Source organism: Lepidochelys kempii, chromosome 11 (assembly GCF_965140265.1).
Source record: "Lepidochelys kempii isolate rLepKem1 chromosome 11, rLepKem1.hap2, whole genome shotgun sequence".
Lineage (NCBI taxonomy): Eukaryota > Metazoa > Chordata > Testudines > Cheloniidae > Lepidochelys > Lepidochelys kempii.
In genome coordinates this window covers 12,453,174-12,474,846 of record NC_133266.1, presented here as the reverse complement: position 1 = coordinate 12,474,846, position 21,673 = coordinate 12,453,174, and the positions used below count along the sequence as shown (strand labels likewise).

At 43.6% G+C, this 21,673-nt stretch overlaps 1 protein-coding gene across 9 annotated transcripts in view; it reads right to left on the bottom strand.

Annotated features, from left to right (window-relative positions):
- KALRN (kalirin RhoGEF kinase) overlaps positions 1-21,673 on the bottom strand; it is a 780,132-nt gene that overhangs the window by 9,747 nt on the left and 748,712 nt on the right. For 7 of the 9 annotated variants that reach the window (XM_073305138.1, XM_073305140.1, XM_073305141.1 and 4 more), the window contains 8 exons: positions 17,230-17,257; positions 15,908-16,079; positions 14,580-14,701; positions 12,762-12,893; positions 5,699-5,863; positions 3,446-3,524; positions 1,978-2,178; positions 778-916 (listed from right to left, as the gene is read on the bottom strand). In XM_073305138.1, coding sequence (XP_073161239.1) covers positions 778-916; positions 1,978-2,178; positions 3,446-3,524; positions 5,699-5,863; positions 12,762-12,893; positions 14,580-14,701; positions 15,908-16,079; positions 17,230-17,257 — 1,038 coding nt within the window. Of the gene's footprint in view, positions 1-777; positions 917-1,977; positions 2,179-3,445; positions 3,525-5,698; positions 5,864-12,761; positions 12,894-14,579; positions 14,702-15,907; positions 16,080-17,229; positions 17,258-21,673 lie in introns of those variants that run through there. The other 2 variants (XM_073305143.1, XM_073305144.1) reach the window with 2 other exon arrangements.

The following is a 21,673-nucleotide window of genomic DNA, read 5'->3' as shown; positions in this document are numbered from 1 at the left end:
GGGCAGCTTGAGCCAAGGTTTGTGTCAATCCCCAATGAAATTCTAGTGACTGTATTCTGTGCTAGTTACAATCAGTCAAAAGAATTGGAATGCCAATAAGTAAAACATTACAATAATGAATTCAGGACATTATCTGTCAGACTCTGACAGCAGAGCTGCCTCCTGCCAGGTGTGTTAGCAAAACAAGGTTTGATTCATGTTAATGACACTATGGACTTTCGAGCCTCCCTAATTCTCCAAAATGCAGTTGGGAAAATCCTTTTTCCCCTCTGATGAAGTCACTCCCCTCCTTGAATCTCTCCGCGGGGCTCCTGTCCCATCCCATTCAAGTTTAAGCTCCTTGCCCTCACCTTCAAGGCTTTGCACTACTATACTCTTGTCTGCCTCTCTGCTCTTTTCTTTTCATAGTCCCTACTTTGCTCCTCCTGCCCAACTTCTCCCTTTGCATCCTTCTCCTACTCTTCTCTTTTTCGCAAGAGCAACTTTTCTCATGTGCCAGGCATCCACTCTCCTAACCAAATCCCTCCTTAAAACATGGCTCTTCCACAAAGCCCAGCAGTATAAACCCATGAAACAGGGAAGGGATGTCTTACATATTAAAAGGAAGAAAGAAATCCTGCACCACCCGTGTGATCAGCCTGTCTGCTGGCCGCCTGGCGCTTTTTTGATCTGAGCTGTCTATTTAGACTGTAAACTCATTAGGTCACACACTGTGTCTCCTAAGCATTCTGGGGCGGTGCTTGACCAATGAACAGCTTCATCCTCTTTTCTTCCTACCTTTATATCTAAATGAGCCACTCTGCAATTGTGAAGATATTGTAAGGCTTCCATTGTGTCTCTTATGTAGAAAGCTACTTTTTCCTCCATCAGTTCATCATGATTCATCAGATAATCCAAGAGACGGCCATCATCCATACTAAAAACAAATAAAAAACCCAGCTTGAAAAAAAAAAAATCACATGAAACCTCCAGGAACGGCTAATATTAGAAAATATAACTGCAAATGACCTAAAAATGGAGGAAACTAAAATGTAAGGCTCAGCATGTAGCTAATGATCGCTAAAGACACTGGCAGGCCATGAAAGCGGTAGCATGATTATTTCTCAACCATTAATTTATCAACGGTCTTTGAAAAATCTAAAGCAGCCTCAAGATATCGTAATTTGCTCAAAAACTGATTCAACATATGGTGGCAATTTCTCTGAAAGCAAATACATGTATTTACTGGGATTGGTCTATTTATCTGTAGAGCTGATGGATAAAGCTGTAAAAAAAACCCGAAATTTTCAAATGAAAATATTTTCCTTTTGAAAATGCACACACTGAAAGATGTCCACCCAGGTCTATTTAACTGTGTAAATATATATACACATAGCCCACATGTATTTCATGGGACAGTCTATCTCAGTAGCATTTTACAATAATAACATCAAGCTCTTTTAATCATTAGATTTCAAAGCAGGCCACTATTATTATCCCCATTTGACAGCTGCGGAAACTGAGGCACAGGGAGGACAGTGACTTCCCCAAGGTAATCCTGCAGGTTAGTGGCAGAGCCAGGACTAGAACTCAGGAGTCTTAAACCATTGCTCTGTCCACTAAGCCACCTTGTCTCCAAAAACCTTTTCTTTACAGAGCAAGGGCACTTGCCTATGTTTTATAGTGACAAATGCAGTGCAGCATTTGGGTGAGATTTGACTGATATATATTTGAACACAATTATTAAAAAATGGACAGAGTGGGCCAAATTAATCTCTGATGTATTCCCACTGCCTTCAGTGGAGTAACATCAAACATGAACTTGTCCCAATGATTCTTAGTTTCCTTTAATCCATAGATGAGACAGTAGAAGACCAGTGTGTAACGGGTGCTGTACTTGGAACTATAATCTAAAAAAAGGGGCAGCGGGTGAAATCCTAGGCTCACTGAAGTCAATGGGACAGCCTCACTTAAATCCTGATCCTGCCAGGTACTTACAGCTCTAAAACTAAGATATAGGACGTGGGCGACTCATAGGTATCGTGGATCGTTATGTACTGAGGATGCTGCAAATGCTGTAACAAAGCTGCTTCGTGTGCTGCCTGCTCTTTCTTTTTCATTTTTTTACTAATGAATTTCACGGCGACATCCTTCCTGGTGGCTTTGTGAATACATTTCTTTACTATGGAGAATCGACCCCTGGAAGACATGACAATGAAGACGATCCATGAATAAATCATGTCTGTTTTTTCAGTGCAATAACAGTGATTTTCAAAGAGTTATTGGATTCAGCGCATTAATATTTTACAAGGAATCAGATAGGTCTAGTTATTCATAATATTTCCCTACAAAGAACCTATGTTCCCTATCCTGGGAGTTGAGATTTTTTGGGATGAGCAAAAGGTATCATTTCTCTTTGTACAGTCATTGTGCTGTTGTCTAATAATCTCCCGCAGGTTCAATTTGCAGCTGCTACTTTTTCTTTTAAATAAGCACAAAAATATTTTCTTAATAAAAACTACAATTCTCAGGAAGCCAAAAGAGCCCCCTCCCCATTAAATTAACAATATTTAATCATTTCACCTAGTCATTTCAGATAAGATAAAGTGATTATGAGGGACAAGCAGCAGTAAATCACTTATACAGGGTAGGTGAGACTTGTCCAAAGCTGTCCACAATCATTCCGCAGTGGAGGAACAAAGTGAAATACTCCTGTCTTGTAACTAGTAAAGTAGTTAAAGAATCCATATACTGAACAGACAGATACTAGATGAATTGTACATCGCCCTACAGAGCCACAATAGAACCATAACCCATTAGCCCCAGAAACACTGGCTTCCACCTCTTGACCTAAAGCAGCTCTCTTAGACTGCCCTAGTAGTAGATCCCTTATCTTTATATATTGGCCAACCCCTAGAGGGTGACCTCACACAAAGTATTCTACATTACCCATTTGGGCTCCAGTTCAACAGATCATCTCTATTCAGCAAAGCACTTGCATGCATGATTAACTTTAATCATGCACTTAAATACTTTGTTGGATAGTGATGGACTTAAGCACACGCTTAAGCACTTTGCTGAACTAGGGCGCTGAGAAATAAGTATATCAAGATTGGCTGGATTATCAGGATATCAAAAGCCCAGGTCAAACTAGAGAAATGAGAGCAGATGCTAGCAAAAACTTCCAATGACAGATACAGATTTCCACAACTAATAGGTTAGGAGTTCACATTCAGCCATTCATTTCTGAATTACAGTCCTCAGACTACATTCTAAACTCTGTCTTGAAAGTGACATATTTTGTACTGATTTTATTGCACAACACCATGAAAAAAAATGGCATTTTTGAAAAGGCAAGAAGGAGATGCTGCATTTACTTGGTAGCTATAAAAAGAACCCTAAACATTCTCCTGATGGGAAAGCTTCACCTGGTTGTTTTTGTGTTTTATTACAATGCTAATATTACCTCCCAATCTCATGCAATTCCATATAAGCAAAGTCAAAGTTTTCTTTCCATGAAACAGTGGCACCATCAGCGGCAGCATCTTTGGGGAAAAACATTCAAGAAAGATCCAGGTTAAGAAAAGTTTCCTAGGTAACATAAAACATGTTTGATTGATCATATAGCATGAAAAATTTTAAGTGTCTTAAAAGAAAAACTAACAATTAAAAGTCCGTTTCCATATCTCTTCCCTAGGCAAAACTGCCATGGGGAGATTCTGCACTGTGCCTCTAAAAGGTGCATCCCAGGAGAAGAGGAAGTTACGGTGACTTGAAGTTACCTTTGTGCTGGGCTGCTCCAGTGGCTGCAGGAGTCTTCACTATAACAAAGACAACCTGCGGGGCCGAAGTTATAGTTGCCCCTCTGGGCACAACTACACTGCAGCTGGGAGTGAGCCACCCAGCCCCTGTAGACAGATTCACACTAATGGGGTTTGAACTAGTGCACTAAAAATAGCAGTGCAGATGTTGCAGGTTGGGCTGGAGTGCAGGCTATCACGGCGTGGAGAACATAAGAATGGCCATACTAGGTCAGACCAATGGTCCATCTAGCCCAGTATCTTGTCTTCCAACCGTAGCCAATGCCAGGTGCCCAGAGGGAATGAACAGAACAGGTAATCATCAAGTGATCCATCTCATCGCCCATTCCCAGCTTCTGGCAAACGGGCTATGGACACCATCCTTGTCCATCCTGGCTAATAGCTATGCGTGGACCTATCCTTCATGAACTTCTCTAGTTCTTTTTGAACCTGTTATAGTCTTGGCCTTCACAACATCCTCTGGCAAGGAGTTCCACAGGTTGTGCAAAGAAATACTTATTTTTGTTTGGTTTAAACCTGCTGCCTATTCATTTCATTTGGTGACCCCTAGTTCTTGTGTTATGAGAAGGAGTAAATAGCACTTTTCCCCCTTATTTACTTTCCCCACACCAGTCATGATTTTATGGACTACTATCATATCATAGAATCATAGAATATCAGGGTTGGAAGGGACCTCAGGAGGTCATCTAGTCCAACCCCCTGCTCAAAGCAGGACCAATCCCCAATTTTTGCCCCAGATCCCTAAATGGCCCCCTCAAGGATTGAACTCACAACCCTGGGTTTAGCAGGCCAATGCTCAAACCACTGAGCTATCCCTCCCCCCAATATCCCTGCTTAGTCTTCTCTTTTCCAAGCTGAAAAGTCCAAGTCTTATTAATCTCTCCTCATATGGCAGCCGTTCCATAACCTAATAATTTTTGTTGCCCTTTTCTGTACCTTCTCCAATCCCAATACATCTTTTTGAGATGGAGTGACTGCATTTGCACATAGTATTCAGTATTCTATTATTTCTTACAATATAAAACAAAATTATTTATATTACAGTTAGTGCCTAGACCCACCAACCAAGACCAGAGCTCCATGATGCTAGGCATTGCACGTAGTAAGAGTCAGACCTTGCTCCAAAGAGTTTATGGTCTAGATAGGCAAGGCAGAGTCGGGGAGATGGAAAGTATTATCCCTATTTTACAGATGGGAACTGAGGCACTGTGGATCAAGTGACTTGTCCAAGGTCACACAGGACCTTGACCGCAAGTCCATCCTCCCTCTCCATTTATGACTTGATAAAATACATTCATAGGTTTTAAACCAAGAGAACCTCAGTTTCCTTATCTGTAAAATGAGGTTAGTAATCCTGCCTTATTCCCATCTCAAGGGTGTGAGGAGGATTAATATTTGTAAATGGATTTGAAAGCCTCAGATGAAATGCCTTACAGGAGTGAAGAGGATTATTGGCTGGGTCTTCATTTAACTTGATTATATTTCTCAAAATGGCCTACTTTCCAGACAAAGCCGGTGGCATGTGGGAGTGGGGAGGGCAAGAGAGGAATTGGGCATACATTCCCTGGCATTGGGGGATATGGAGGAATCCTGTTATGGTGGGGTGGAGGAATGGCGAGATTTCTGGGATCCATCAGATACTCAGTTATTCAAATGCCTTTTCTTTTTAGAGAGAAAGGAGTTGTGTTGATGCTAGGACTTGGTGAAGCTAGTAACATTTAGGACTACTCTGAGGAAGTATCTAGCTTTCTCTGATATTCATCACCTTATTCATCACCTGAATCTCAGCTCTGCAAGGGAAATTTAATGTTGACCAATCAAAGAACAATTCTCCTTTCAAGCACTACATTCTCCTTCTCATCCATCAGCTGGCCTTTTCCTTTTCACAAAGTACTCACCATACTCAGGGAGACTCACAAACTCCGACGGCTCACTAGGTAAACTAATTCCCCAGGGATTGCTGGCGCTGACTCTGAACTGATATCGACAGCCTGGAGTGAGATCTTCAATGACGAGATAGGTATCCAAAGTGGAGGCTACTGACTGCTGCCAGACCTGGGATCCTGAATTTTATGGAGAGAAAGAGCTAGCTGAAGAAAATACAGTTTGATTTAGCTTAGAAGTAGAATGCCAGTTCTTAAAGCTACCTAGCACAATTAGCCACCACCGTTTACAGGTTATATAACAGAATGACAAGGCCAATTCATAAAGAAATCAGTGTGTGAATGAAGCATACTCAGTAAGAATTCTCTCTCCCACACCCATATATATGTCACATGAGGCTGCGTATATTGTAGCAGCTAAAATCCATGGGCTTTTTTAAAAGGTAGAAATAAAAAAGCCTCTATTATTATGTAGTTAATTTTGACCACTGACCTGAAAACACACAGAATTGTTTGCAATGATACATTCTTGAGTGATTTGCTCAAGATTAGTTTTGATGGGCCTAATGCTCTACTACAATACGCTGATTTTGAGCTGCTTTAATTTCATTAAAAAGAAAAGGAGTACTTGTGGCACCTTGGAGACTAACCAATTTGAGCATAAGCTTTTGTGAGCTACAGCTCACTTCATCAGATGCATCCAGTGGAAAATACAGTGAGGAGATTTATATACACACAGAACATGAAAAAATGGGTGTTATCATACACACTATAAGGGTATGTCTACACTACGAAATTAGGTTGAATTTATAGAAGTCTGTTTTTTAGAAATCGTTTTTATACATTCGAGTGTGTGTGTCCCCACAGAAAATGCTCTAAGTGCATTAACTCGGCGGAGTGCTTCCACAGTACCGAGGCAAGCGTCGACTTCCGGAGTGTTGCACTATGGGTAGCTATCCCACAGTTCCCGCAGTCTCCGGAAATGAGATTCAAAAGTTCGCGGTTCTTTTCCTGTCTACCTGGCCAGTGCATCTGAGTTGAGAGTGCTGTCCAGAGCGGTCACAATGGAGCACTCTGGGATAGCTCCCGGAGGCCAATACCATCGAATTTTGTCCACAGTACCCCAAATTCGACCCGGCAAGGCCGATTTAAGCACTAATCCATTTGTCAGGGGTGGAGTAAGGAAATCGATTTTAAGAGCCCTTTAAGTCGAAAAAAAGGGCTTCATCATGTGGACAGGTGCACGTTTACATCGATTTAATGCTGCTAAATTCGACCTAAAGTCCTAGTGTAGACCAGGGCTAAGGAGAGTGATCACTTAAGATGAGTTATTACCAGCAGGAGAGTGGGGGGGGGGGGGAGAAAACCTTTTGTAGTGATAATCAAGGTGGTTAATTTGCAAACTGGATACAATTAACTTAAGCTTGAATAGAGAGACTGGGAATGGATGTGTCATTACACAAAGTAAAACTATTCCGCCCCCCACACTGCTCTTCGAATATTCCTGTTAACTGCTGGAAATGGCCCACCTTGATTATCACTACAAAAGGTTCTCTCCCCACCCCAACTCTCCTGCTGGTAATAGCTCATCTTAAGTGATCACTCTCCTTGCAGTGTGTATGATAACACCTATTTTTTCATGTTCTGTGTGTATATAAATATCCTCACTGTATTTTCCACTGAATGCATCTGATGAAGTGAGCTGTAGCTCACAAAAGCTTATGCTCAAATAAATTGGTTAGTCTGTAAGATTCCACTAGTACTCCTTTTCTTTTTGCGAATACAGACTAACACGGCTGCTACTCTGAAACCTTTCATTTCATTGTGTAGAGTGATCCAAGAGGTTCTAACTTGCATTAGGCATGTAGCCTCCCTTTGGAGTTATACTGGTGTCAAGGAGAATCAGGCCTCCCTTGTGATAGGGCTTCCACCACATCCCCCAGGAGACTATTCCATTGTTTAGTACATGACAGTTTAGTACATGGTTTAGTAAACAATAGTGCATCCTAAACTTTTCTTCTCACAATGTCATCCAATTATTCTTTGCTAATATCTCCTCAGACTACCCTGAGATAATTTTTCTCCCTCCAAACACATCTTCTCTCTAGTTATTGTTTAACCAAGCTACCGCTATGTAATACTTTTACTCTTTCCTTTAAGTCAATCCCTGAAACCCGTCATTTCTATTGTTCTCTGAACTCCCTTCAGTTTGTTAACATCTTTCTGGGCACAGCATTTGAAGTTCTCTCTCACAGGCTTATGTTGATGTGCCTGTGTACAATGTTTCAGTGAGTGTGAAATCAGGTAAAGAAATGGGACATTGACTTGATGATTTTCTCTCTTTGATTACAGTGAAATACAGTGGGAGAAATTCTATGATGCATTATTTACAATGGCAAGAGGGGACTAGGCCTTAGATAGGATTCTTTGAAGGACCTAGATGAAGAACAAGTTGTCAGGATTCTCAAAACATGTCTGTGGCATACATAATGAGATCTGCTAAATATGGAGCCTTCCAGGAATAAAATTCATGGACGAGACCAAAATACATCCCACGAAAAAATATCCAGACAGATCTGGAAATGACAGTGGAATAACTGGGTGAAATACCAAAGGAATCAGCAGAAAAGGAGATTCTGTACTGGAGATTTATTTAAAAGAGGGGCCTCTCGTTACCACAAATAACTGAGTCCCATTCAGTCTCTCCTCACCTGTGCAGATGCAGATTGGTTCAGTCATTTGCAACTGGGTCTTCTGTGAATGCCCGGAAACCCAGGGGACCCTTCACAGGAAGGGCTACAGGAATGGTTCATGGACCTTGGTGTCTTGTTTGAAAAACAATGGAAACCAGCACAAAGGATTTTGGGATACACTGGAGGATTTTCAGATGTAATGTACCAAATGTGGGAAAAAAGAAAGAAGACAACTGGACCAGTGGTAGTAATCACATCTGGGAAGGAGGCACAGGCAGCCACGTTACAGTCCAGATTCACTGAAGATGGCATGACTCCATATCACAAATCTTCAACCTCTGGGCCTGAAAAACAACCTGGGGTATGTTTTGATCTGGGGCACGTGAGCTGCATGACATCCATTAACATCCATGTAAGTCACAGTAGTATTGGGCATTCACGTGGCAAGAGAAGAGCAAGATGCACAAGCATGGAGTATTTTTATATAAATTAGAGTCAGGAGGCGGAATTTGTGTGTATAATACTTACTATTTAACCTTAAGTTCTTACCATAAAGTATATGCTTTGCATAAAGTACATGAATGTGACTATCTGGGAGGTTCGCTTACAAGGCAGACACAGACAAGGAAAAGTCAGTGATCCTTGTGATCCTTACTGTGGATATGTTAAGCTGCCTGTGTTTTTGATCCAAATAATCAAAATACTCAAAACTACTGCTTTTTAAAATGTTTTGGATTACTGTTAATGCAAAGGCTATTGTTCTTTGTCAGATGTGCCAGTCAAATCGATGCGATGAGGGTTAAGGTAGATCATTCACTAAGTGACGGGATTTAGACGATTAAATTCAAAATTGCTTCTTACGTTTTTGTTGTAGAATGATGAAGGGAAAAAAAACAACAACAAAAAACAAAAAAAGAGGCCATATGCCTAAGGCAAGGCGTTCCACCCAGTGAACATTGCGCCTTTGTGGGCAGAAGGCGAACAGGAATGTGAATCATTTCATATTACCTTGGCATAATGTGTTGCTAGGCCCATAGGGATGGCAGTGCATTTATTTTTTCAGGGGGAAAGGAGTGTTGGAATGGAGAAAGGTGGTAGAATGCAGTGCTGGATGGAAGAAATACAGGAAGTGGGACGTTACTGGAATGCAGGAAATAAAATTATTTGGCTCAAAAACACAGGCAGCTTAACGTACCCACAGTAAGAGCCCATCAGAAAAGCCTGTCTGATACAGTGACAGTATGATAAGACTTTGAATCAAGACTGGACATCTTTGCATTAGCCAAACCCAAGTTACTGGGCTCAATGCAGGAGTAGCTGGGAGAAATTTAATGGCCTATGACAGGTGTGGCCAAACTGGGGCTCACGAGCCAAATGTGGCTCTTTAAAGGGTCAACTGTGGCTTGTGGAGCTCAGGGCTTTATCCCGCAGGGGGATGGGGAAGACCCAGTGCCCGGGTCTTCACCCCACAGTGGGACGAGCTGGCACTCGCAGCTTCAGCCCTGTAGCAGGGCACCATGGCTCAGGACTTCAGCCCGGCTGGGGGATGAGTTGAAGCTCGGGGCTTCAGCCCCCTGGGGGTGAGCTGGTGCTTTTGGCTTCAAGCCTGCAAGAGGGTGGCAAGGCTAGGTTTCAGTCCCATGGGAGGGGCACCGCTGCTGGGGGCTTCAGCCCTGCAGGTAGTGCCTAGGCTCTGGCTTCAGCAGCACATGCTCATTATAACAGGAAATTGCATCACTGTGGAACCATGTAGACCTCATGTGCTGTGATCTCCTTGCATGCTGCACACTACAGGCCATGTTTACTATTCATAAGTTGTAGCTGAACAGTTTTAGATAAAAGCATTAACCCTACGTTAATTTCATGGATGACAGTGACATCTTCAAACTGTAAGAAACCAAGTATGAAGAAGAAAACCAAAGTTTTCAGCCAGAATGGGGGGAAGATTTTGCATTCACTAGGAAAGGTGACAAACCCCTGTGCCTTATCTGCAATGTATGCTCTCTCACTACAAACGTCACTATGAAACAACTCACAATAACGTTTCCTCTAAATACACTCCTGGATCAGAATTAAGGAAAAACAAGATAACCGCATTAAACACTGCAACAGTCAGCAGACACTACTTTTGGCATTCAGTAAGGTAGCTAACAACAACTGAAACTAATTTTGTTATGGCATGGAGCATCGCTTGTACGAAACGTCCGTATTGTGATAGAGAATTTGTTAAGAAGAATATAGCAGACATTGTTGCAATTTAAATTTAAGTAACACAAAACTTAAACAACTAATACGCCAAATTCCAATTTTGTGCCACACTATGGTGAGGCGGATCTCCCAGATCGGTGCTGATGTTGCAAGCAAGATGCAAAATGATCTAAAGAATGCTCTAGCATTCAGCCTAGCTGTCGACAAATCCACAGATATTCAAGATAAACCACAACTAGCAATATTTGTTCACTATGTTTCCACGGATTTAATTGTGAAAGAAGAAATGTTGGACTTAGTGGCGCTGAAAGAAACAGACCGCAGTGTTGACAAAAAATGCACTTGACAAAGCATTGACAAATGGCAATGCACTGCTGGATGAACTTGTCAGTGTTGCAACGGATGGAGCACCTGCAATGGTGGGAAAAAAAGTAAGTCTTATCAGACTTTTCAAAAGCGACCAAGTTTCTGGAGTTTCTCCCTGTTCATTGCATCATCCATCACGAACATCCCACAGGCAGATACTTCAAGTATGAAAATGTTATGAAAAACAGTCCTGGAAATTGACAAATTTCATCCACTCAAATGAGAAGACTCAGACAGTTCAAAGTGAAGCTTTCACTCTTCCCTTCAAAAATATTACGGAATGTACAGCACACAGCTATAAGCACAGGAATATTGTCATCGGCCAGGTCCAGCTTCCCATATATGCAGCGCCAGTGGGCCTTTAAATGTCAAAAAGCACACAAGTCATTCTGCACTTGCTCACGCTGTTGTTGAACTGCTCCTTGCTGCTGTCAAGTTGCCCTGTGTATGGCTTCATAAGCCACGGCATTAAGGGGTAGGCGGGGTCTCCCAGGATCACAATGGGCATTTCAACTTCCCCTACGGTGATCTTCTGGTCCGGGAAGAAAGTCCCTGCTTGCAGCTTCCTGAACAGGCCAGTGTTCCGAAAGATGTGTGTGTTATGCACCTTTCCGGACCAGCCTGCGTTAATGTCTGTGAAATGCCCACGATGATCCACAAGCGCCTGGAGAACCATTGAGAAATATTCATTGCGATTAATGTACTTGGTAGCTAGGTGGTCTGGTGCCAGAATTGGAATATGCATGCCATCTATCGCCCCTCTGCAGTTAGGAAAGACCATTTGTGCAAAGCCATCCACAAGGTCACGCACGTTGCCCAGGGTCACGGTGTTTCAGAACAGGATGCGAATAATGGCCCTGCACACTTCCGTCAGCATGAGTCCAATGGTCGACTTTGCCACTCCAAACTGGTTAGCGACTGATCGGTAGCAGTCTGGAGTAGCCCGTTTCCACAGTGCAATCACCATGCGCTTCTCCAAGGGCAGGGCAGCTCTCATTCTCGTGTTCCTGCGCTGCAGGACTGGGACGAGCTCATCACACAGTCCCACGAATGTGGCTTTCCTCATCCAAAAGTTCTGCAGCCACTGCTCGCCATCCCAGACGTGCATGACGATGTGATCCCACCACCCACTGCTTGTTTCCTGAGCCTGAAAGCAGTGTTCCACCCTGGTCAGTACCTCTGTGAAGGCCACAAGCAATCTCATGACGTAGCTACTATACTTGGCGAGATCAATGTCGCATTCCTCTTGCCTTTGTAGTTTAAGGAACAACTCCACTGCCACTCGTGATGGGTTAGTCAGAGCAAGCAGCATATTGGTCAACAGTTCGGAATTCATTCCTGCAGTCCGAAGAAGCAGGGCAGGGCGTGCAGTACACAAACCGTTGAAAGATGGTGCCAAATGCAAACGGAAGCACAGGGATTGCTGGGGTGCGAAGCAATGCATCACGGGGCATTGGGACAGGACCCAGGATGCCCCACAACCCCCTCTGCCTTCCCACAACTCTTAGCGGCAGAAGAGGAAGAGATGCTCTGGGGGATAGCTGCCCAGAGTGCACCGCTCCGAATACCGCTGCAAGTGCCGCAAGTGTGAACACGCTGTTGTGCAGGCAGCTGACCGTGTCAACACACAACAGCGGTTTCCCAGCAGGGCTCTCTGAGTGGCGCTGTAACTCTGCCCATGTAGACATACCCTAAGAGCTCTGTCTGGGAGCACACCTTCTGTATGAAACCCGGGGGAGGGGAGGAGGGGTGCCAGGCTCCCTTGTACCCCCTTAATGGCACCCCGGCTGTAAAGGCTAACGTTTTCCTACCTTCTTCTCTGTACTCTACAGTGTAGCCTGAAATGGGGCAATTGCCTGTACTGGATGGGGGCAGCCAGCGAAGGATCACTGAAGTGCAGCTTCTTTCCTGAGCGATGGGACGGTTTGGGGCTGCTGGAACACCTTGAAAAGAAAAATCAGTACCCCATCACCTATTGTTTGTACTTTACTGCTTAGAGCATATAAAAGAAAGCCCTACCACTGCCCACTGTAGACATGAGAGTTGTCTGGACAGCGACTGGAGCAATCACAGGAATTGTTATATCAGAACTGGTCCATCCAGTCAGGTATCCTGTTTCCAACACGGGTCTATACTAAAAGGTTTGAGAGGAAGGCCAATGTCCTCTAGACCATAATGTGCTTACTCAGTTGTGCAACACTATAGCATGGGTGGGAGTTTCTTCTTGCTCTCAGCTGGTGCTCAGCTTTGCTCTGAAGCCTGAGCACCCCCTCTCTCTAGTGATATTTGAGGAACAAAGGAAGACAAGTGCAGCCACGGTATATTTCAGCATCACTGAGGATGGCATGGCAATATCATCACCTTTGACCTTGGAGAACAGCAAGGGGGGGCGGGAATTTTCACTCAGACACATGGCGATTTGTATTAGTTTATTCTAACTATGGTAAATGCAGGTGCATTGGTATCCTTAGCCCATTGCTACTGGTTTCTGCTGCAATCTCAGTGCCTGATCCAAACCCACTGAAGTTAAAAAATTTCCGATGAGTTCACTGAACTGAATGGCCCGTTGGTGTGTTGAGCTCAGAGTAATGACTTTTGAATGGCTGACATTGCAAAAGGTGACAGACAAGGCACATGGGGTGGAATTAATAATAATAATACTTATTTGAATTACTGTAGCACTTAGGAGTCAATCAGCAATTGCTACGCATGTAGCGAAGCACTGTCTGGAATACGGTGGCAGCTCATTTACCCACTTACTTTTCCGGTAAATCTGACAAATCAAACCAATGGGGCCCATTGTGAGAACAAACAAATTGACTTCCTAAATGTTCAGGACTCGCACCTCCACAAGCCATCAGTTATACATTCTTTACGGCTGCATTGCCTCTAATGCCTCAGGCATCTCTCATTTGAATTTCTAAAATATGCTTTGTTGGAGTGGAGGTCACCAACAATCAGCTCACCATTGGGACTCATTATAATTCCACGGATCCTTCATCATTCTTCAAAGGTGAGTTCCCTCAAAGTGTTTTCTAAGGGCCAAATCCTTGCCCCCTCCCTTCAAAGGAGGTGGAAAGCCCTAAACTCACCACCAGTAAACTTCTTGCCCCCTTGCTTAGGTGTAGGCTCCCCCGGCCAAAGCATTCTGCAAAGAGGGAAGAGCAGGGGCAACATCATCATCTATGCTAATGATTTGTAACTTGGAAAGGACTCAATTTCCTTCTTACGCTCACTGAAAGTGTTTATGCAAATCACACTTGGTCTTTGCATTGGGGCCCAGTCTGGGCCCGCAGGGTGCTGTGGTTACAGGAAGCTGCATTCTCAGCTAGGATGGGTAAAGGTTATGATGCATGTTAGGCCAAGATTTTAAAACGTGGCCCTTAAAGTTAAGGCACCTAAATCTAGAGCTAAGCATCAGCTGCTCCCTCTGACACGAGTGGGAATTGGGGTTGAGTAAAGTCTGCATGGTTTGGCCCCCTTGTTTGTCATCCACTTGCAACAGCTCCTTACCTACTTGTTTGGACAGTGGCTATTTGTAAGCGCTCCCAGCCTCCACAAAGGGGCTCAGCAAAGCGGTTGCTGCATTATGTTTCAGAAGCACAAAAAGATAAGGTAAAATCCAATACCTTGCACTTTGACTGTAGCGGAGGTCGAGGCTGTTCCATGTTCATTTGTTGCCACACAGGTGTAAATACCACTGTCCTGAGGCATCAGGTTACAAATCTTCAGGGTGATTTCCCCAGAATCACTACAGGTGTCAGAAACATCACATTTGAAAATGCTGTTTTACTAGTGACTACTTACACTGGCATCTCTTGTAGCGTATTGGAACGATGAAGATGTCTTAGAGGGTACAGTGGGCACAGATAAAGGATGTCAACGCAAAGCACTAAGGAGAAATACATACTAAGGGTATTTTAGTTCTCCTGGGCCAAATTCAGACCTGTGACATTGCTCCATTGAGTCCAGTGGATTTGCACAAGGTTGCACTAGGCCTGAATTTGGCCCATTGACAGACAATTTACGTGCAGTCATGCGTTTGGCAGCATTGCGGTGGAGAAAGGGATGTTGGAAAAAAAGACTCAAGGCAACAAGACTAGATTGATCCCCAGTTCTGAAGAAAAAAGGGAACCACTGATGTAAACACATCACCTGTATGGGACTATCACCCCTCTAAATACCACAAGGAGTCGGTCTGCTGAGTAAGTACAAGCAGGGCAAGTTAGAGTAAGGGCAGCTGTGAAAACTGATGGTCTCCAGGGGATCTCTTGACCTGGCAGTGCGTTTTGATGAATGAGCACAGTAACTTTTTTGATTTCTCATTTTCACCCGACTCTGCATTCCCAGGGTACACCTGTGCCAGAACCAGAAGCACTGAAAAAAAAAATCTTTCGAGAAAGCTCGTTCCCCTGAGATTTCCACTTTAATTTTGTCCTCCCAAGTGGTTTAGATAAGCTGTAGATGAGCATCTGAACTCAGGCTGCTTATCTGAACTACTCAAACTCCAGAGCTGGCAAGGTTTGCCCAAAGCTGACTGCAAAGCTCTCTGGAAAAATCTATTTTCCCTCCCCACATGGGGCTTTTAGGGCATCCAGCATTCTGATGATCCGTCTTTCTGTCCAAGCACAGTCAGCTATGACTTCCCCTAGAGACAATCCACGCTGTTCTTGGAACAGCTGAAGGAGGTCCCTAGAGGGTCACACAAGACACTGCCTCGTCCCCGAGGCGAAGCATATTCCCAGGTTGGGGAGCCACAGACTTCACTCGAGTCCCAAACTTTGACCCCCCCATAGCGGACATATATAATGTGCTGCTACTGCAGCACGCCAGGCTGGCTCAGATAATCGTTTGTCTTTAATGTGTCTTGCAGGCAGATTGGTGCCGTCACCTCGTTTGATAGGAGGGAAACTACTAACAAGCCTGAATACTTCGGGAGTCCAATACATGAACTTACCAGGATGAAACTGTATAAGTGGCTGTGCTGTTCTCATTGTCGAGAATATTTTGATCCGGTCCCTTCCAGGTTATGTTGGGCTTTGGCCGTCCACAGACTTTGCACTGCAGCATCACCGTGTCACCAAGCAAACAGGTGATATCCACTAATGGCACGAGAAACTCTGGAGCCACTGGAGGAAAAAAAAAACAAAACCCACACACACAAATCCTTTTAGCCAAGCAGAAGAAATGTGCCCCCACCCAGACCCGATATTTGAATACAAGCATTTAATCCTACCCATCACAGTGGGGTTTTATATAGGATCATGTGCCTGAATGATGCCTTTAAAACCTTGGTACCAAGTGCTGAGGATACAGGAGGCTGGAAGGGAAATTGCTGAAACTGCGACTTCACTAAGAGCCAGACTGTGATGGCTCTTGCATGGCCTGGCAGGGGTGGGAGCCCTGCAAAAAGCCCAACATGCAAGGGCCTCCCACAGTAGCAGTCCCTTTGCTCGGGAAAGCGCAGAGACTGCTGGCTTCTTTTCTCCACCTGGGAAGCAGGTGAATGGGTGAGAAGGAAGCGGGCTGTGTCCCTGCAGCCTGACGAATAACACTGGCACACTGGGGAAGATGGCGCAACACCTACAGACCCCAGTCATCGGCGTGTGGGATCGAACCGGGGACCTCTGGAGCTTAGTGCATGAGCCTCTACTGCATGAGCTAAAAGCCACCTGGCTGTTGGCTAAGGTTGTAGAGCAGATTCATTTTCTCTCTCCAAGTGGTCTTGGTGCCACTAGATGGGACAGAACACCACATCCAGGAGGTGTCTGGGTTACAATGGCATGCCATACCAGCATAATAAATGGCGCAGAGTGAGCTCCTGCTCCTTCCTGTTCACACTGAGCAGCCACGGGAAAGACTGCACTGGCCTGAAGCACAATCTCCTGATGCTCTTCCTGGGTCAACACAGCTCCACCCTGCCTCTTTGGCAGGGCTGTACCACCACCCTTAAGATGCTAACGCTCAGGCACTGTGTATTTCACAGGAAGTCTGACACTCTTGTTTTGAAAAGGGCATTTGGGGGAAGTGCGGGTCTGGCGATTTCAGCACTGCATGGATCCTTTGGTTGTTGACAGGACGTACTAGGACCAGAAGGAATCCTCCTCATGCTGATTACCCTGGAATCTAGCCAAGATTACTCAGGCAGTGTGCCCATGTGGGACCTGCCCTAATGTGAGTCACTATGATCAAACCCTGTGAAGTTCTGTTTTATGTGGGTTGATCCAGGTTGCTGGCATGGCAGGAAAACATTGCAGTGCACAGCTGTCTTTCACTCACCTTCTTGGATGAAATTTGGGTTCATTATCTGAAAAATGAGAAGAAATAGAAACATTTAATTTTTTTTGGACAATAGAGAAGCAACACCTTTCTTCTGCAAGGTAAAGTGAAGAAATGGACATGAAATGCAGAGAGACAGACTGATCAGAGAGCACGAGAGGAATCGCTAACAACCAACATACACAGCAAGCATCTATAAGGGAGTTCTAAATGGCTAGTGCATAGTTAAAAAGGCAAATTAAAATTTTAAGAACTGTTACTTTAATAAAGCATAACCCTTTTCAGTGTTAATTGCAGCATAGGCAACAGGCAATCATCTAACTCTCTGAAGACTGTAGGCTATAGTTTATTTTTATCACATATGTGGTGATGCTCATGCTATTAATTCCTTTCTTTCTGCAACCACATGATATATTGTTCCACCATGTGATCAATTGCACAGACACGTGATCAAATGCATTTATCATGTACCTTTGACCATCTCACCTGCACTCTGCTCACTAACCCATCTCTGCTGAGACACCTTTTAATCTCCGAAATGCTTTGGTAAAAAGGGGGGAAGGGGGGGGACAGTGAGCACAGAATATCAGGGTTGGAAGGGACCTCAGGAGGTCATCTAGTCCAATCCCCTGCTCAAAGCAGGACCAATCCCCAACTAAATCATCCCAGCCAGGGCTGTGTCAAGCCTGACCTTAAAAACCTCTAAGGAAGGAGGTTCTACCACCTCCCTAGGTAACCCATGTCACAAAAATATTTACTTCTTTGCCCTCACTCTCAATTACAATGGTTCAAGCCCCAGGGCTGACAGATTCCAGTCCAATGACAGCATTAAGATCTAATATCTCATGGCCTGTTATGGCTATAAAAATCTTGCCTTATCTCACTGGCTCTCTGGGTATCTCTACTTTCTAAATTATTTGCACCTAGTCATGGTATTTGTGAGCTCTTTTATACAATGATGGAATGCAGTCAAAATTAGAAATGATTTATCATTCAATGACCCACACATGGTGATTGAGGCAACTTGACCTTATATTTTAAAGATAGAGGGATACAAAACCAATACCAATAATTTTTACAATGCTACATCTATAACAACACCTCTCTATAGTTTGGCATACACAAAATACATGATGGTGAAGAGTGGTAAGAAGATTTTATTGGCACTTGTTTAGGGTAAATTCATTAACCCACTGTTGATTCATGAGCCAAGTTCAGGCCAGTAAAACACTGTACCAGCACCATGTACACACCAGTAACCCTTTTCCTCTACTAAAACATCTTTACATGCATTTATCTAGGTGCCAATCTGAGAGATATCAGTGCAGTGAAGGTCTGATTCAAAGCCTAGTGACACTGATGGAGTCTATCCATTGCCACCCTGGGACCATTCAGGCCTCAAGAGCAGAAACAGTAATGTTTAAAGGTAACCTTTTAAAGGCAAAGAGGTTAATTCAGCATTTTTTGGCAAATACCTTTCCATAGCAAATAACACAGAGTGAGAAAAGTGCTAGAACATGCATATAGCACAGGAAGGTTTCAGCCTTTGGGCTAAATTCTGCTGATGATGCTCATTCATGCATGCCTGCAAACCTTCAGGTTGCAGCAGAGACACATGGGGGAAGTTGGTTGCCTAACTGTGCCTCCTCCAGAAGGTGTAAAAAGACAGCACTCGTCAGGCCCCCTTCAATTTTCAGCATGGAAAGGTGTAACTGCAAGTGGCAAGAGGGAAATGAAGAAGGCCTCCAGGGTACATATACACCCACTTCTGCAGCTGACCAGAGCATGCTCTTAGGCATCAGAGCTCTTCATGCATTATCTTCTTTTCTTAGCAAAAAGAGAATGTAGGAGGAGACCATGCTCAGGCCCAGACTCAGGCAAAATAGGGGCACATACCAACACAGGTTTGCTGCATATATATTTCCATTTGGGATGTGGGTTACCTAACTTCCTAGCGTTGGCCAGAATTTGGTCCTTCACAGTAGATCTGATAGGAATCAGAAATTTATTGTAGTGGATGAGATCACTGATCCATACAAGCCAGTACTGTACATCTAGTACTCTAGAAACAGTCAGTAATTGATACTCTGGAGCAAAGCCCCCAAAACTTTTCGTAATAACGTACCTAACAAACTAGAATTCTGTACACAGGGGACATCATTTTGACACTCTGACATTCTGGAAATAACAGAGACCCCATTTTTTCATTCTCGGAAGCTTATAAAGACTTAAATCATTTTCTTCGTCCAAGAAGTCTGTTGGGATTTTTTTTTTCAAACCTAGTATTGACTTTAACGTGAAAAAATGTGTTAATAATAATGGATCTAAAATATATTCTGCATAAAAATGATTAGTCTCCCCAAGATATTGGAGAACTCTGTCATCCCTTCTGACAGTAATGACATTTAATGGATGATGTGCACACTCCTAAACATGTAACTGGAATCAGATGTGGACAGCTGCTGCTTTAAATTAAAGTGCTTTAATTTAAAGTGCTTTGTCTTCACACAGTTAAGAAAAAAACAGGCAGAAAAGCAAAGGAAACATTCCAAAGGTTCCTGTAGGAAATGTCTGAGGAGCAGTTCTGCTCTGAAAAATAACTGTGGCTTTCTCCCTTGACAGATCTGCTCCCTGGCTGCATAAAGAGGCAGATCTGCTGACTTTACTGACCATACTGTAGAGTTTTTCCCCTCCTAGCCTGGGTGTGGGAGCTAGGATTCTATTCCTTCTTGCGTATCACCATGTGCATTGTTAATTGAGGGCTAGTCTTTACTACAGCGCTAAAATCGATGCTGCTGTGATCAATGCAGCAGCATTGATTTAGCGGGTCTGGTGAAGACATAAGTCGATGGGAGAGCACTCTCCTGTTGATTTCAGTACTCCACCTCAGAGAGAGGCGGAATCTACCTCGATGGGAGAACGTCTCCTGTCATAAGTAAGTTATGTAATTTACGTAACCTAACTAACGTAACTTACATTAGCGTAGACAAGGCCTGAGTGAAATGTGCAAACCCACAGACGCATAACATGGCAAAGGGAACCTTTAGTATTGGCAGCAATGCATGAGAAAGTATCGAATCCGGCTCGACTTTATCCTCCTAGGTTGAGTTTGCAGGCATTTCAGCCCGGGGGGGGGGGGGGGGGGAGGGGGAAGAAAAACAAAAACCCAAGCATCTCTTTGCTTGTGAACAGAGAAGATTTGATCTGGAAATCACTGAGACAATGGGGCCATTTTAAAAGTAGCTTTTCAGAGCCGAACCACATCTTCGGACAAGTATTTAAGGATGCCTTTGCAAAGAACTGAGGATCCTAAGCATGTGCTCAATAACCTCACGCTGGGCTGAAGGGAGGCAACCCAGAGGAAAGGATGGTTATGCCAGATGATTCCCTTCCACATTACTGCCAGCCACCCATCCTACCACCTAAAAGGGCCTGATCCAAAGGCCAATGGAACCAATGATCTTCAGATTTGGCCCTAGCTGTGCATTTTAGGTTCTGTAGAAGCAGAGAAGGGGGAAGTTACAATGCAGCTTGTCATCAGGGGGTTTCCTTTCTGGAGTCGTATGTTATGCAGCCAGCCAGTTACTGTGTGGATTAATACCGTTTCCTGGATAATCATTAACTTACATACATGCTAGTTAATTCTCTCCTGCTCTGACACAGGGGCAGAGGAGGTGAGACCTGCCCTTGTGATTAAGTGCTTCTCTCATTTATAGGAAACAGAAAAGGAATTGGAATAAGTTTCATGGTAAGACACCAGGAGCTGGACATTCAGGACACTTACTGATGTTTATGTAAATGAGAAATGCATATCTATCAAATATGCAGATCTGGGCATTAACTCATTTGCATGAAGGCTCCAGCATTCTGGACTTTTTAGGTTAACCAATATACACAACTTAAGAATCACAGTATAAGTGAACTCCATACCCACCCTACTCCAGAACTTTAAATCTGCACATCCTCCCTGCACTCACCCATTAAAGTGCCTTTTATATTAAATTGATTTCTGCCTTTATTGGATTGGCAAGCAAGAGAATGAAATACTCTTAACACATCACATACGAGTTCCTGTACATAAATGTTTAATTAATAGATACAGCTATGATGTCTCAGATATTAAAGCAATAAAAATATGAATAAATAATGCTACCTTCTTTAATAACTTGTGAGACATGATGCATTTGCAATAACAACCTTACAAGGTATTTTATATTTTAGTACCCAGAAAGAAAATTACTACAGCTAGATAGCATTGATCGAGTCTACGGGTAAAATTTTCATTGTCTTTCAACAAGACTTAACCTGAGACCGCCTAAGTCTCTTTCAAAAAATTGGCCTTTTGAAATTCCTATCCCCTACGTGTAAGTTATTACATGACTGCAATTTAGAAAAATGTGATATTGGACCAAAAAGAGAACATTTTTGCAAATAAATCCTTAAT